Source organism: Columba livia, chromosome 3 (assembly GCF_036013475.1).
Source record: "Columba livia isolate bColLiv1 breed racing homer chromosome 3, bColLiv1.pat.W.v2, whole genome shotgun sequence".
Classification (NCBI taxonomy): Eukaryota; Metazoa; Chordata; class Aves; order Columbiformes; family Columbidae; genus Columba; species Columba livia.
In genome coordinates, this window is record NC_088604.1 from 54,186,610 (window position 1) to 54,203,710 (window position 17,101).

At 40.5% G+C, this 17,101-nt stretch overlaps 1 protein-coding gene across 6 annotated transcripts in view; it reads left to right on the forward strand.

The window, feature by feature from the left end:
* The window catches only part of PKIB (cAMP-dependent protein kinase inhibitor beta), a 54,635-nt gene that overhangs the window by 27,145 nt on the left and 10,389 nt on the right, over positions 1-17,101 (forward strand). The window contains exon 1 of one of the 6 annotated variants that reach the window (XM_005507438.3): positions 6,709-6,980. The exons of 3 other annotated variants lie outside the window; for them this stretch is intronic. Coding sequence is in view for 1 of the 3 variants with exons in the window: in XM_021294473.2 (XP_021150148.1) it covers positions 9,327-9,364 (38 nt within the window). In the remaining 2 variants the exon portion in view is untranslated. Of the gene's footprint in view, positions 1-6,708; positions 6,981-7,554; positions 7,679-9,255; positions 9,365-17,101 lie in introns of those variants that run through there. 2 more of the 6 variants (XM_005507437.3, XM_021294473.2) reach the window with 2 other exon arrangements.

Consider the following 17,101-nt stretch of genomic DNA (forward strand, 5'->3'; position numbering starts at 1 on the left):
AAGGAACACTTGCCCTGTGAGGAGAGACTGAAGGATGGTGGCTTGTTCAGCTTGGAGAAGACTTTGGGGTGACCTAAGAGCAGCCTTCCCATATGTATAAGGTGTTACTGAGAAGATGCAGCCAGGCTCTTTACTGAGTTGTGCAGGAGGGAAACAAGAGATCATGGTCATGAACTAGAACACGGCTGATTTGGACTTGAGCTAAGAAAAAGCTTTTTCTTCATGAAGACAGTCAAGCCCTGGCACAGGTTGCCCAGTGAAGTTGTGGAGTCTCCATCCTTGGAGATACTCAAAAGCTGACTTGACAAATCCCTGAGTACTGTGATCTAAATTCATTACTGCTTTGAGTGGGAGGTTGGAGCAGATGACCTTTTGAGGTCACTTCCATCCTGAATTATTCTGATTTTTTTTATCATCAAGTTTTCAGTCTTGCTTTATCCTCTACTTCTGGCTGTGTCCCAGATACCTCCTCCTGGCTGCGTAGCCTGTCCCACTCTCAGAGGCCTACAAGCGATGCAGGATATCACTGCCATTCCCTACCAAGTGAGCCTTGACATGATTAAAAGTGTGCTGTTTTTGAGATGTTGACAAACTCCTGTTTCGACAAAACCCTACCTTGTCTTCATAAGCCAGATGCTTAGCCAGGACTTGTAGGCAACTGTCTTGGCAGGAAAGTGTTTGCTTTCCTTTCCTGCTGCCATCTATTTTCTTTAGAATGATGTTCTGTTGTCTTTAGCATTGCTGCTCATCTGGAAGCTAGTATTTAACTTCTCAAAATGATGGCTGGCAAGAAGCCATAGCAATAATTAGCAGGAAGGCAGAACAGCTTTCCAACAAACACTTAGCTGAGGTAGTTTAGCATAACAAAAATGAAGCTTTATTTCTGCTTCAGCAAATGAAGAAATAATAATGTCTAGTGTTCTAGCCTCAAATAAGTTCAAAGAACTTGTATTCAGGGTCCAAAATAAAGTGGAGCTATTTCTCAGTGCAGGAGCAGGAAATGAGCCCAAGACAGTGGATACATGTTCATTTAGGAAAAAACAGATGGAAAAAAAAATCCCTTAAGCCCCATACAGCAAAACAGTAGTCATTGGCAAGAGACTTAGTGACTTCATCAGGGAAGTGTAAAATGTGTTTCACACCCAGTCATCATGTTGACTTACTCTGTACTGGAGTTCAAACGTGTGCCAGTGCATCCTTGTGGCCTTGTAAATCTGCTTGTTGAGGAAGACGGTTCTGACCAACGCTGGAAGTGTAAGTCACTGATTTCCACCTGGCTGCCTCAGCCATTTACTCCCATCTGAACAGAAGAACTTTGTTTTCACTGCAAAAGAGGTGATTGCTCCTGTTCTTTCAGGAGACTGACATTTTAGGGTATCCCTAAATTTACTTGTGTTTGATATTCTGAAGGAAGCATCAAGCGGACTGTGGCCTCTGAGAAGCCACCACAATCTGCCTCCCTCCAGACCTTTCTTCATGTCTCATGCTTCCCATCTGTCCGTAAAGTACTCAACGAAGTCAAGTAGGATTCCTTGGTTTGATTTAATTAAGTGTTTTAGTTGTCCCAAAAGCAGTGACCCTAATTCATTTTCATATGCAGAACTCTTTTTTTAGAAGACTAGACAGAATATGTTTGTACTCTTCCTAATTACATCACTTGTTCCCTTCCCCTCAGCTGACTTTGAGAAAAACTCAAAAAGCTCGTGCTTTTCTTCAGCAGCATAGTTAAAATCCATACATAATGGGCAGATACAAAGACATCATCTCAAATGTGCCCATGAATGGCCTGAAATAATGACTTAGTAATAAATGTGAAATGAAGTTAGGGAAACTGCAGAACTTGTTTTCTTTCCTAAAATTAAAGGGACTAAAAGGTCAGATTTCTCATGTGGATTAGTGACATGCCAAGTTTCTAAAATTGTGATAAAGTGTATAACAAGGACACTTTCTTTTTGGGTCACTATTGAAGGTTTATTATTACATCTTTTCCCCCAAAGTCTTACTTTTGGAACTGAGATTTGCTAGACTGGCTGACAACAAGGAGAGCAAAGAGTCTGTCTGAGAAAACACAAAGCCTTGGGTTGACAGCAAGGTAGAATCATCAGTTTGTCTGTCAAAAGTCACTTCCATTTCATCCAGTTATGCTGCCTTGACATCAGTGTTTTCTTAGCAATTGCTGAGTTCAACAACTGCAAATTCAGTGATTAACTCGGGATGTGCCTGAGAACTTACCTCCAAAAAAAGCAATGCAAACAAGCTTTTGCAGAACTTGGGTAAACAGGCTTTCTATTTGATGAGAAGAACCAAACCAGGGGGCTTTTCTGACGTATGAAGTACATGTTGGCATCAGTTCAGACTTCACTATGTGATGGACCAGCTCTTGAACTCAGTGCAGCCTGTGAGTATTCAGGATTGAAGTGGTAGTATTAGTAGACACACAGATGATGTTAAGATTATAAATGCAGAAGCTGATGCTTACGAGTTTCCAAAATAATCACATAATTATCTTATATTTATTTTGGACCTTTTAGTGGTCTGTTTTTCTCAAGAACTTTGTGTCTAACTGCTTACACAGACCTCCTTTACCTTTTTCAGGACTCTATCTCCAGTATTACTGACAAACTAATGTATGGAATGCATTTAAACTTCACTAAAGGCAGGCAAGAGCCATATTTTTTTCCTGAGTTTAGTTGTCTTAAAACTGTCTACAAAATCTTTCCAGAGTAAATAATCACTGTTTGATTTGAGTACATGCAAATAATACATATAATTAAAAACTGACCCTTCAACTTTCTTTTCATCATGTTCCTTTCTTTGTAGGTGTGCTAACTCCTCACTATAGCAAGGACAAATTCTAATAACCATACCCGGAGGGAGATAAGAGAAGTCAAACTATTAGTTGCAGTGAGTCAACATAGCACATAGCAACAGAGGCAATTACAACTGCCCTGTCATCAGATTAGCAGGCCTGTGTTGTGATTCATCTCATTTACTTTCAGTTACAAAAAAGCATGTAAATGTCATAAGATGTTTGGCAACTGTTGTCTCTAAGAGAACAGCTTCTTGTTGGGGTCCTCTTTAACAGTATTTTGCTAATGTAATACTGGCAATGCAAGGAAAATATGATTTCAGAGAAATACTCAGTAGTTCCTTGCAGCATGGCCAATGTTTTCAGTGTCAAGTCTTATTTAAATAAACATGCAGTGTTTTGGTTTAATTTTGTTTTGCTTTTACTCATGTTTGGTTTAACTCCTTTCTAACAGCTCAGTGCTGCAGACACTTTTTTTTTCCAGCCAGTTGGGAGCTCATTAGAGATGAGGACAGGAAAGAATTCATGGTTTGTGGGAACAACAAAATGAGCACAATCATTATGGCACTCATCTGGAAATGTGGAAGTTGTGAATGTTAGACTGACTCCAAGACATCTTTCCTCTTGTATAAGAAATATTTAGTGCATAAATTACAGAAGCAGTCTGTAGGTTTCAACTATAACATTTTTTCCTCTGTGTTTCAAGTGGTGGCCTGATGAATGTCAGTCCTGACCACCAGCTTCTGTGATATGCTTTTTTTCCCCTCAAAGAGAGCATTGTATTAGAGGTTAAAGTGTAGACTAGGGCAAAACTTGCATTGACATCAGAAGAGCAGAATTTCAGTTACAACGCTTGTGCACAGTGGAAAGTGCTATTGCTGAACTTGATCTCCTCCCCAGGGATCAAACAATTCACCCAGGAGACAGAGGCTCAAGGCAGTTTTCCTTCAAATCACTAGGTATTCTCCTCTGGGCATGTTTTCAAAAGGAGGAATGAACCCTGCCTGGTGTTTTGACGGAGTCATTGCAGAGGTGATGATTTCTTCATCAGCTGAAGCGAGCAGTGAGTAATGTGGGTGCTGCCTGGCAACCCAGAGCAAGGCAGAGATCCCTGGGCTTGCCCTTCTCCCAGGGGTTACCTGTTGGTTACTCCCAGGTGGCTCTCCTGTCATCAATGAGTTTTGCAGGTGGAAGCAGTTTTCTGAAGCATCCAACTTGGTAGAGGAAACTTTGGCATTCAGTTCTGCAGTTTAGCTTCTTTCTGCTTTGCAGGTCTGGTACCTCAAGCAAAGGTATTATGGCACCTCTCATATATACACCCACTCTTGGCTGAAAAACTAAGAAAAATCCATTCCTAGATGCTATGAAGAATTGTGGTGTGTGAAACAAGAAAAGAGGCTAGATGAGGTCCAGGGACAGTAATGGGCCTTCATCATGACAGTCTACAAAAAGCTTGACTTTGCATATGGCTGCTTGCAGTAGGCTTGACTCCGTCTTTATTCACTTTAGAGAGAAAGTTGGTTTTTTACCAGTGCTGGTGTGAGTCTGAACAGCTCCATAGCCAGTGAAGTCATTTTACCTTAACAGCTACGACAAACAGCATTTAGAGAAAAAAGAATTTGGGTGACATGTGTCTCTAGACTTAGTGTAGGACATGTGGAGGTATCCATACATAATAATACAAAATAAATGCAAATTACAAATAACCTGAAATGCCTTTATAAGGTAAGCATTTTATTTAGAAACCTAAGAGCATTCTGGACATCAAGCCAATGATGTATCTCGTGGTCTGGTTTTCATTTCTTTAAAAACTTCATACAAGAAAACTTGGTCTATAAAAGGAATGGTTCAGACTTGACTGCTTCTCAAATGCACTGAACTTCAGTTGATAAGACTTTCTTAATCTGTCAAGAAATTAATAAACAGCTCTTATTGTAGGAAAAGTCAGCAAATAAAGGTCTGAGCAATATTATTTGGCAAATAAACATCTTCAAATGAGAAATGTGAAAGTTATTTCTTGATAAGTGATGATATGCCAGAATAGACTTTCCACAACCCAAACATTATGTTGTTTGGGAGATTCTGAATACTGTCAGCACTGGAAGCCCAAAAAGGTTTTTCTTAGTTTACAGCAAATAATCTATCCTTACATATGCAATGGGCATACTTTCATTAAAGCATCCTGCTGCATATTAGGAAGCTGTAAGTTCATTAGTTTATCTGGTACCAAGCCACTTGTCAAACTTCTGAGTGTGAAGGTGTTGTTGCTGAGTCACAGCTTTGGAAGCTGCAGTAACGGTTCAGAAAAAAATGTCCTTTAGCTGGTAGAAACCTTGAAGAGCTGCAAAGATGTACAATATATATGCTTCTTAACTTTCAAATAGAAAAGAGAGAACCCATCAACAGACCTCCTGTTATGTGCATGTTGTCTTCTTTCTCTCCTCAGCATGTAGGTAACTATAAAGCAGCGAAAATCAACACAGAAAATGTCAGGTTTGAAAGGGCATATGTGCAAAGAAAGCATTTCAGGCTAAGCATGTGGTTCAGAGCTCTGTACCAGTGGTTTGTTCACTAATATATCAGCTGAAGTAAAAACACAGGTTTTGGTCTTCAGGTGAGCAACAGATTTGGAAGAAGATATAAAGTTAACTTGAGATAATATTCACAGTGTGCTTTCCGGCTGATTCCAGGCATGATTTATTGAAGGGAGGGGGAACAGAAGGAGAGAAAATAGGTTGGAAAGAGGGTTAATGGGGCTCTAGCCATTGCATCACCCCAGCTGGGTTGTGTGTGTGTGCATCAGCATGGTGGCTACTGCAGCTGTGACCCCGATAACATTTTCTGTTTCCCTTTATTCACACTAGTCTCTTCAGATCCTGGTTCTTAATTAGAAACCCGTTCTTGCTTTGCCTTGCCAACTATTCTTGTAAAATAAATGAAGCGCATCTTGTAACCAATGGCCAAGGACAGTTAAGTCATTGAAGTTTCTTCTGGATAGTTAATTAAGTGAAACCAATAAAATAGCCATAATCAACAACTACAAGAGGAAAACTAATTTTACAGAGTGATAAAAGCTTCAGTGAGGATTGCAGTTTTTCCTGTAAATTTTTGCTTTCTTTATTACATCAGTTAACATTGCAGAAATGTTGAGGTGGAGGTTGAGAATTGGTGTAGTTTATTTTGCAGTGTTTTGAAATCCAGTAATTTCACCATGATGAACCCCTACCAACTTCAAAACGCTGATCTTTGTATTATTATTCTAATAACTTTCTGGAGCAGCATTTTTTCTAACTAGTACCTGTGGAACAGGCCGGGGTTCTCTGACCCCTTCGCAAAGTTTGTACTGGGTTTCATGAAGTATTATCACTTAATATGAAAGTACAGAGGGAAGAATGTTAATCTGAGAGAGAATACGGGGAAGAAAATGTTATACTTGGCAAGTGCTGAATTGTGGAATAGATCGGTGTAGACCTTACTGTGGTTTCATACTGTACCCAAATAAATACATAACTGATTTGAAGGCTAACTTAATATAACCATTTAAGCAAATTGTTTCCTTTTTTAATCTTTATTTATAGGTTAAACATTTGAAACAGAGATGACACAGTACTTTAATAAATAAGTAATTGGCTGATGTGAAGAATATGTGGTAAGACCCTGATTGCTCTGCATTTGCAGCAGTTGAGTTTTACTCAGCTTGGGTCCACTATGATGGAAGAAACCTATCCAGTGGTAATAAAACCCCACCTTCCCTGGAGTTCCCTACCAGTGGGTGACTGACCCTGAAAAATGTCAGGCGGAGACTATCTTGACTTTGTACAAAATGTTGAGTCATTTCCTCAACTGAGAAGTTAATTCTTCTTCAGTGTTCCTTTCCTTTTTTTTCCCCCCTGCTGACGTACTCACCACACGAGCAGCTTTTTTTATTTGTATAGCTTCAAACCTTTCTGGTTGTTTTTCCAGTGTTGATTTACTTTTCTGATAGTTGTGTGACGGCAGGTTATTTTTGAGGAGACAGTGGAAGCCAGAGCTGCTGGCACCTTCCTGGTCGTTCCTCTCCGTGACTGCCCACAGCTCGAGCAGTGGCTTTCTTCTGCAGCTCGCAGCCAGCCACTCTCCAAGAAGGACGATGCTGTGGGGCCGCAGGCATACCTGAACGGTGAACTTTAAGGTACTTGGCATTTTCGGGGGCAGAACGGGGCAGATTGGCCAGCTGACCATACTAGACGACCCCCTGGTTGGTTCTCCATGCAAATCGGCTGACAGCGAATAGAAAATAAAGCAGTATGGTTATTTCCAAGTAGCTTTCTTGTCTGCTGTGAAACTCTCTGTTTGTAGACACTGAAATATTAACTCTGTTGTAGACATTTGCTGAAAATGCGGTGAGAAAATATGATTTCTCTCATTACAGTGTGAAAGCCATTTTTATGCCAGAGTTACGTGTTGTTGCTTCAGATAGCAGCATGCCATTGCACAGACACGGCTGGCTCTCCTACATGGCATCCAGGCAGCTGTTGCCACTATTGTGGTGAACACAGCAGCACTGCTGGCGCAGAGAGATTTGCTCTCCTTTATGGGAGGATGGAGAATTAGTTTTATGATCTGGTTGTTAAGGACTTATTTTTGTACCAGAAATGCCCTGAATGGAAAGACTGAAGTCCAGAAGTCTGCCTGTAAGGCATGTGTAATTTTATGTGAATTTGGAGTCTGTGTATTTATTTTAAATGTATTCAAGTTTCATTTCCCTCTTGGCAACTGTTCAGCTTTCCCTTGGCATTTTGCTGTAGTCAGCTGAAAGCCAGACATTGAGATCACATTCTAGTTGTTTCTGGTTGTCTCTGGTATTCATCAACCCCTTTTTGCTGTCCTGTAAGTAGAATTTTTTCTTATGCTCTCATTAGATGTATTCTACAATTTGTGTTCTCTACCTCTTTCAGGCTTTTTTTAAGTTATTGTGACAACATTTCATAAGCATTTATCATTCCTAATGAACTTTAAAGAGCTGTGCTTGTCTCCTGCTGCTTTGAACAAACTAAGCAAACAGAAAAGTTCCCTATTTAAATGTTCCTAGCCTTGCTGATGTTCTCCTGCTTGCTGGGCTTCACACACCTCAGAAGTCATCTCTATCTTTCAAGTCTCTCTGCTGAAACACTTAAGTAAGATTCTTCTTTGGTATAATAAATGTGGTTAGATTGAAAAAAAAATACTCTAGATTATATGTTCAAATGCTGTTCTTTGGCTGTGAGTCAGTACTTTAGCAAGTTCCCTAATGAGAAGTACAGCAATGGGATCAGTTTCTCTGTGGGTGCCTTTCTTCCTTCTTCAGAGGGGAAGAGGGATTCATCAGCCTAAACCGGGGGAACCCACCATCCATGTGGCCCTTCAAACACATTTTATCGTGTCTGCCCTGTAGAGTCATCACAGCCAGGCTTCTGGAGCTCTCTGTGACCAGGAGGAGTCTGAGATGGAGCACTGTCCACAAACAGCTCTGAACTGAGCACAAATAGCTGTTTGTGCTTGGACCTGGCCTGTCAGGTCTTCTCTCAGTTGTCACAGATTTGGTGGACTCTTTGCAGTTTAGAGAGGAGTGTTGAAACTTCTAAGGTGGAAACAAATCTTGATCCCCCCCCAATATGAATAAATGAGCAGGGCTTTTGTGGAGGGATATCTGCAGAGATTTATTTGCGTGTAAGAGTGTTTCCCATGGTGCCTGTAGTCTTTTGTAGCTCTTCAAGAACAGGAGGTCATCTGCAGAAAAAAGTCCCCTGAAATCGCAACATCTGCAGTTCTCCACCCAGATTCATGCAAGACTCTAAGGAGGAGGTGTAGGCTCTACTCACCTCCAGTGTTGTGTGAAGTTTAGTAAAAGGGAATCCACCGTCTCTAAGGATACGTTTTCAATGGGAAAGCATGACAAGCATCCTTCTTATTTTTGACCAACTTTTGAAGATATAGTTCTTAATGCAGAAGTAAATGCCAGTACATAAGACAAGGAGTAAATGTTTTGAGTACAACAACATCAGCATAACCCCACCAAAGAGCTGGAGTCAGCCAGTATCACTTCCAGATTTTTGTTTTGAAAAGTTTAACTCCGCACTTCCACAAACAAAACTCCCCTGGAGTTTCCATTAAGAAATGCAATTAGGTCTGCGTGTTTGTGGGAAAGGTGCATCTTTGTAGAATGTGTCCTCCAGAACAGTACTGCTGTTGGTTTCGATCTGTCTAGAAACAGAATTAACAGTTTGCAAAAAGACCCGCTCAATGAATGCCTGCCTGTTTTCCTCCTTCTTTTCTTATCTGTGCTTAATAAGACAATGTGGTGGGGGAAAAAAAAAGCCACTTCTGAGGAATTTGCATGGGGAAAAAACAAAAAAAAAGGGAGAGATTAATTTACACTGCCAGGTGTGAGGCTGTAATATGATTATGCTGGCAAAGCTAAAAAAGGAAATGTTCAGAGCTCATAGCCATTTTAGAAGAGGTCATTAGCTTAGCAGATGGGAAAAATTTGTTTCTGAGCATGCAGCAGCTCCTGAACTCAAACAACATGTTACACAGGTATGTACACACGCTGGGCAAATGCCGCGGAGGCAGCAAAATCCTAAGAGGAGCTTGCAAGGGTGGGGTATTTTCAATGTAAAATCTGAAGGCTACAAAACGCCAGCACTGAGCAGTTCTCTTTATGTGAGTGGAAATGGGTTCTTTTGGGCATCTCATTCCTTGGCACCAGTGTGCCTCCAGTTGGGTGAGTGACATGGCAGATGTGACTGACTCCCCCGCTCTGGGCGTCTTTGCTCCTTTGTCTGCCTTTCTGCGGGGAGGCTACGCGTGGTGATGCTGGGGAAGAGCCTCAATGGGGATGGGGTTGGCTCTTGCTGGGGTGCTGTGGGGCTGGGTGGGGGCACTGGGACTTTCTGGGTGGAGTGAGAGTGTCCTGGGGGTACGTGTTGCTGGGGGGTGAATTTGATGCTGCAGAAGGGCAGAGAAAGAGGAGAGCAGGCATTTGCTGCCATGGGAGGGTCGGAAGAGGGGAGGCAGGGCTGGTGCTGCATCTTTCAGGGTGAAGGAGAGAGGAGTTGATGTGGAGGATGCCCAGGCTCCTTACATGACCTGTGTGGCTGCTAGGGTTTGACCGTCTTGGTCTCAGTGCTGGATAAGAGTGCAAAGGAACCACCCTGTGATACAGCCAAGCAAGGTCTGGGCTTTCCTGGCCTCCTAACATTTTAGGAAGCGTCCTGTACCACCAGGGCTGTACGCAGGCTCTTTCCAGGGTGAGGAAGCGCTGTGAGGTCGTGTTGGTGTGTTTGCGGGGATATAACCAGCAATTGAGAACTTCAGAAGTAATGAAGAGCCTTGCAATTAAAGCACTCCCTGTATCCATTCAAGCTGGCTGTCCTCCCAGCCCATGCCAGCCCCTTACCACATCCAAGTAACTCTTCAGCAGAGGCTGGCAAGCTCTCTCTTGCCTGGACCTAGTAAAAAGTTCTGTTAAAGCTGATCTGATTCAGGAATGGCATGGTTCTAACAGACCCCTGTGCAGTGGAAGTGTGGATTCCTTTACAATAGAAAACAGTTTAAAGTAGGAAAATCCTACCCAATTCTGCTCCAAAGGAAAGCAGAGTAAAAGCATTTGCTCAGGCAAATCTTACTTGTTTTTGCAACTCCTTGTTGGGAGAATGGATGTGGTCAGACACATCAAAACTAAACTCACCTCTCTATCAGAATATAGCAGACTAAATGTTAAACTAAAAATAATAAAGGTGACGGAAAAAGAAAGCTGTATGTTAAACTTCTAAAACAAAAACATTCAGTATGTGCACCTCCCAACTAATGTTGTTTGTATGACAAATAGGAGCAAGACTTGATGGCTTTCTTATATTTTGGGTTCCATCTGTCTGTTCTTCCTTAAGTGTCAATGGCCCATGTAGGCTAAGGAAGTTAAATAAAAATTCTGTGCCTGGTGGCATTCCAGCTGAAAATAGCTTAAGGGTCAAGCTGTACTTGATTCAATCATTTATAAAAAACACACGTTAACTTTCTACTCTGTCATCTTTTAAATGGTCCTATATCTACTGGGTGTTTTCACCACCTCATTATAATTTGGGATATAAATACACTTTTTTTGGTCCTTATTTGAAGCACTTTATCCAGGTATTTCAATAGGAGGGCATGTTTACTGAAGGATCATTTACCAAAATGTAGAAGACTCTTCTAAAGCCATCTGCCTTAATTAGAGGTCATTTTAATTGATTTGAAATACATTAATTCATCTGTGTGGAAATTATCTGACTGCCAGCCCAGTATATGCCTTGGAAATTACTGTTTGGTGTTTGTTCTCAAACAATAGATAGGCTATAATAATTGGAAGTAGGGATTTGCTTTTAGGGCTTACTTTTTTGAGAGACAATAATTTTTCCCAATTGCCAAGTAAGCTCAGGGAGACAATAAAATAATTTTCTTAGTATATTTTACTAGACTTTTGATCGAAATATGTCTGTTTTACCAAACTAGTCTATACCCATGAAGCTCTAAGACAGGTAGGCTGTTTTAATGTCCTAGGGTAAGGGCATTGGAGGGTAATAGAGATGATTCATACTTTCATAAAATAGAATTATATTGAAAGGCTAAAGAAATTAAACTAAATTAATCCCAGGTGTAATTCCACTGACTGGTTTAGGCTTATAACTAGTATGAATTTCACCTATTAGGCCTATTCTCATAGGAAACAGAGACAGTCTGAAATAGCATGAAAGTCAGGGAGGTTTATAAATCACTGTGATCAGTCGTATCCTTTCAGCAGAGATGCGGAGACAACAAATGGAGTCATCTAAAAACAGGAAGGCAGGAGCAAGTGTAGTACTGCAGATAAACCCTTCACCTGAAGCATAAAATTAATCCAAAATAGGCTGCAAGGAAAAAGTTCTTAGTGTATACTGTGGCTAATCATATAGGCTGTTTGTTTCCATAATTAGTCCCCAAGACATTGTGTGTTTGGGGTTATTTTTTTCATTTATTTGAAATTCTGTTTCATTGGTGCTATTCACTGGAGCAAGGTATAGCAGACTTATTCCCAGAAAATTTAATGACACGATGCTCTCATATATTTGTTCTCTCATATTCCCTGTTCTGTGGAAAATTTTGTTTGTTAAGTTTTTCCTCTGGTCTCAAAATTTTCTATCAGAGGAGTAAATCTGCGATTTGCCTTGTTCTGGTCGTTGTACCTGTGTGTGCATGTAAATGCCACGCAGTCTCTGGCCATTGAGGTGCAGTCACAGACTCTCTGGTGCAGACAAATAACCAGGGACTGTGTCAGCAGGTGTGTGAACCACTCGAGACTCTTACCTCCAAATCTGAGTGGGACAAGTCGGACCCAGTGGCCTGCTTCTGAGAGTTGATGAGCACATACTTAGTGCCGTCTCCTGTCTGTGTTAACAAATTTAAATGGAAGGAACAGAAGCCTTGCAATTAGATGAAGTTAAGTACATGCATAAATGCAGGATCAAAATGTAAACCTATACTATCCAGATATGTTTCAGTGAACTGTAATTGATTGAATTTAGTAAGTTAAAGTCTATTGTAAATATAATTGGGAAGTCTTGTGAATCAAAGTAATTATTTAACTTAAATTATAAGGCTATGGGAAGACACATTTCTCAAGTCTCAGTCTATTTTCTTGGTGAGTCACTACAGAATGGGGCGGATTTTTCTACCTGTAATTTCATTAAAGTCATTAAAATGGACTACTGCCAAGATTGAACAGGTATGCTCTAGAGGATATGACCTGAGTGGAATTGTATTAGAGTAGGCATCATGTTGAACGAAAATGAAAAATTATTCATTTAATATTGAAGAAATATTGTATCTGAAGCAAAGACATAAGCTAAAGCATAAATTAAATATAAATGGAACATACAGAGCAGGCAACTTAGGATCTAGATTAAAAATGCAATTTTAGAAGACAGCGCAGAACAGTTGTGTGACGTGACTTCTCAAAATGTAGCTACATGTCCTATTGATTTTTCATCTTTGTGAATGCTGACATGTCACTGACATGTCAAACACAGCAATAGGAAACTTCAGTGACTCATTAAACGGTGTTTCAGTGCACCAAGGTGACTTGCAGCTGGGGCTTAGCTCCATTTGGTTTGTATTAGACTTCACATCCCAAATGGCTGTTTTCTGACTGGGCTCACTTAAAGTCATCATATTATTGTGAAAAGTACAGTGATCTCTGTTGGTTCATCTTCCTCTGAGGGGAAACTGAACCAAAATTATTTTGTAGAACTTTCCAGCATCAGTGGTCACCTAAGGACACAGTCAAGACCATGTTTTTAGGAAGAGAAAATGTCTTTTATTAGTTAGAAAACAGTAATTGGAAAAACTTTTGGGTAGACCAGCTCTCCTTCCATCTGAGAAGCCTTTATGGAATTATCCTACAATAGTTCACTTATATTTGGAAAATCAAAGACCTTTTACTACCCTTGAACTGAGTTAATAAAATAATATTTTGTTAACTAACTAAACATTTATTGAGTTGCGCAAACACTATTTTCTTTCCGACACCCTGTCCAGTGAAGAATGCTACATGAAGTATTTTTGATTGGTTTTCCAGAAGCATTCATGGATTAGCCTGAAGAATAGTTCAGGAAACGCAGATCATTTCTGGGATAGAAGACCCTGCAACTGGAGCAAGAGACAAAATAAATAATTATGGGGGGAAGTAGTTATGCGGAGCTTCATGGTGGCATGTCTGTGTGGAAACTCACGTTGCAGTTGCTTGTTTTGCTGAGGGGTCTGTACGACATCTGTCTGCAAAGATCATCACAAATAGCTAGGTATTCAGTTAAATAAGTGTTGTGGCACTTCATGTTAACAAAATAATTTATTGACCTCAAAAATAATTTTAAAAAATTGGTGTAGTAAACTTTCCATGTATTTCTTGTGCAGACTCTTCAGGTTTTCTACATGTGGGCATATTGGAATAATTACACACATAACCTTTTAAGCAAAACAATGCCTGTTTTACTGCTACCTGGCTAGTTTGCTGCTAATCCATAGGGTCTCTGTAGTGCGTATCTCTACGCGCATCCTCCAGCAGACCTGGTCCCGTGAAATGTTCCCCAAACTCCACCAAGCCTCTCCTCCTCCCTGCCTCCACAACCCTTGTCCTGCAAAGATGCTCCAGATTATTGATTTCATTCCTTTTCCTCAGTAAGGTTCCAGAGGCTTCTTTCTTCCTGTGTCGCTTTAGCTTGCCATGTCTTTTTTTTCATCTCAGACAGACCCTCAGTTAATCTTCTCTCTGTGTACTAAGCCATCATTGCAGGCTCCCCACGCCTCTTCCTTCTCTGTCATCCTTGTGCTCCTGCCTTTTAGCCCTTTGTGCCCACGTGTGGCTACCAGGCAACTCCTCTTCCTCTGCAACTCCTTCTCTTCTGTAAGCACTTCCACGAGGATCTCCATTCCTGGGGATCTCCTGTCTGTACCAGTACCTTTTGATTCACTCTGAACTACATAGCAACATTCCTCATTCATGTCAGTAAGATCTCAAGAAGACTTGGGCCTTGTCCAGTAAGAAAATTTTGGTACATAGGTGTGTTGGTCATGTGCATAGGATTGTTCCATTCTCATACATCTGCTAAATTGTAAATTCATCTTCTCTCAATTGCTTTTTATGTTGCACTGTGCTCATTGCTTTACTAGAGGGCACTGCATAAGTGGACTCCAGTGTGTTTGCTGCCTCAGCCTTTCCCAGTGGTTTTGTCAGTAGTTTTCTTCCCCAGAGCTGGCAAGCAGAGAAGCAAATCCCTTGCTGCTTCTAATAAAAGAATACAGTACTGACAGATGCATGTGCTGGCTTATGGAGCTGTTGACTTCTCTGTGTTGCAGGAAGCATTTCCTGGGACAGCAGCTACCAAAGCAGAGAGAAAAGTCCTTTGATTCTTCCCTAAAGAATTCTCAGTTCAAAGGCTGAGGAACAAGGAGATCAGAGAGGCTGCAGGGAAGGTGTAGTGCATGTATGACTAGTACCAGAACTAAGTGGTACAGTAAGAATGCTCATTTCCTTGTGTGCCTTTGGCAATGTGAAATACCATAAATACAAAGTTAACTGCAATGTTGTAGTTGCAGGGCTACTGCAAAATTAGCATTCAAAATGATTACTAAATAATTCCTAAATTACTCCTCAGGTGTGTTCCTGTGGGTGGGCAAACTTCTCTTGGATTTCAGGCCAGATGCAAATCTTAAGAAAGGATTTGGAAGGGTGAAGCTCTGTGGCTGAACTCAGAAAGCATACTGTGTGTATATGAGGCATGCAATATTTATACATTTTGCAATAGGAAATTAAAACTCTAGGAGGGATTAATGGCCAAAATAAAAGAGAAATAATTAGGTTGATTGGTTGGTTTGCTTCCATTGAGCTTCCTTTCTTATTCCATAGTAGGGGATGCATTTGATTTCTTTCCAGCATTGCTGGTGCAGTAGAGTTTCTTCCCTGTTGAACTGTGTTTCCCATGAAGTTGACTAAAGCTTATGTCTATCATTGCTTTTAGTCACTCAGAGATATTTGGAAAGTGCCTTGCTTGCTTGTATTGACTGCCTTCAGCCAATATAACTTCATTTATTACTTGCTACAGATAACTTCTTATTCAGTGGTCAGTATCATGACCCCTTCCCCTCTCTTCGTTATTTTATTTTATCTCACAATAGGAAAATTGTACCATTACTTAGAACTGCTATTGGCTTCTTAATGTGTTTTCCGTACATCAGGTCACTCTGCGTACACAGAGTCAAACACAGATCACGGTAAAGCTGTTCTATTCTGTTCAGGTTTGTAAAGGGTGAACCACACCATGGTATCTGTGTGTTCTCCCAAAGTCTAACAACAGTATGACTAATAAATTATGTGGCTTTTTTTCCTCTTGTCTTTTCCACGAGTATAATACTGGCTTTATGGAGCTGATCAGGAAATTGAGCTGAATTTTTTGAAGTACCAGTATGAGGAAGAAAAAAGTCCATCCTATTTAATTTGTATAGAAAGTGATTTCATGCCATACATACCTTGTAACACTGGCATGCCATCCTGGCTTACTCCAGCCCTTTCAGCTGCAGTACCTATACAAGTGCACTTATGCTTTTTAGGAGACAGCAAAAGATATGTGTTGCATTTGGAGTTGAAGATTGATGTGGTTTATGATGGTCCTTAATACTTAATAAAATTATTTCCTCATGCCTTATGAAAGCATAGGCAAGATTTATCTAGAAATTTGACTTACAAAGGGACAAAATCTGTCAGCTCCTGTCTTTATCCTATAGCTTTGGCCAAGGTTTTCAGATTCTGTACCCCAAACTGATGAGCATCTGAGCGATATGACCAAGATCTTGGCCCTTCATTCAGAGCTTCTGAGAGCACCAAGGCAGGAGATGGAGGAATGGTGTAATCTTAGTATCCCAGGCTGACCAGTTTAGGACTGGGAAAATCATGTATGGAAGCCATTTTTGCACACTACCAGTAAGGATGTTGTCCCTAGTGCAAGAGTGTAGAGTAGGTCACATATCCAGAGAGGAAAAAACACACAAGACATTGGTGTCTGATGTCTGTCCAGCTGTGTACACTGCAAAGAACCACAAGTGAACACGTGTACCAAACTTTCAAATATCTTCCCAAAAGTATCATGTGTTTTATCGGCTGTAATATTCGTACCAAGGCGGAAGATGTAGAAGGACTCAGACATGCTTCTGCACTATCGATTTACAGAGATGGGATATAATTTAGTTTCCCTGTATGGGAAAACAGCTCATGAATTTTGCAGAGAACATGCACTAGAGAGGCCATCTCTGTTGATACAGGAAACCCAAATAATCTTTCTGACATGAAATAATAAAAGGAACTCTTGTTTCAACTTTAGTGATGCATTAAAAAACCTGAAAGCTAACAAATCTACCTTTTTTTTTTTTTTTTTCCCAGGGTGATGCACTTCTAACTTCCATATAGTTAGCTATATAGTTAGGCTATGTTGCTTTCATGTATTAAGAAACGTGGTCTTGTCCTAAACCCCAAACAGAATCGGGACTCCTGCGTTTGATATAGTTATGGTAAAGACCACTTGCTTATTTTTGTGTGCTTCCCAGCACTAGGCTTAATGAGTGTGTTACAAATGTTACTGATGAGAAAAAATATGTAACAGAAATTTTTCTCACAAAAATCGCCATGCAGGTTACTGTTAATTATCACCATAATCTCTAGACTGTCTTCCATAAAAGCATGAATGTTCCTAATTTTTTTCCTTTTCTGTG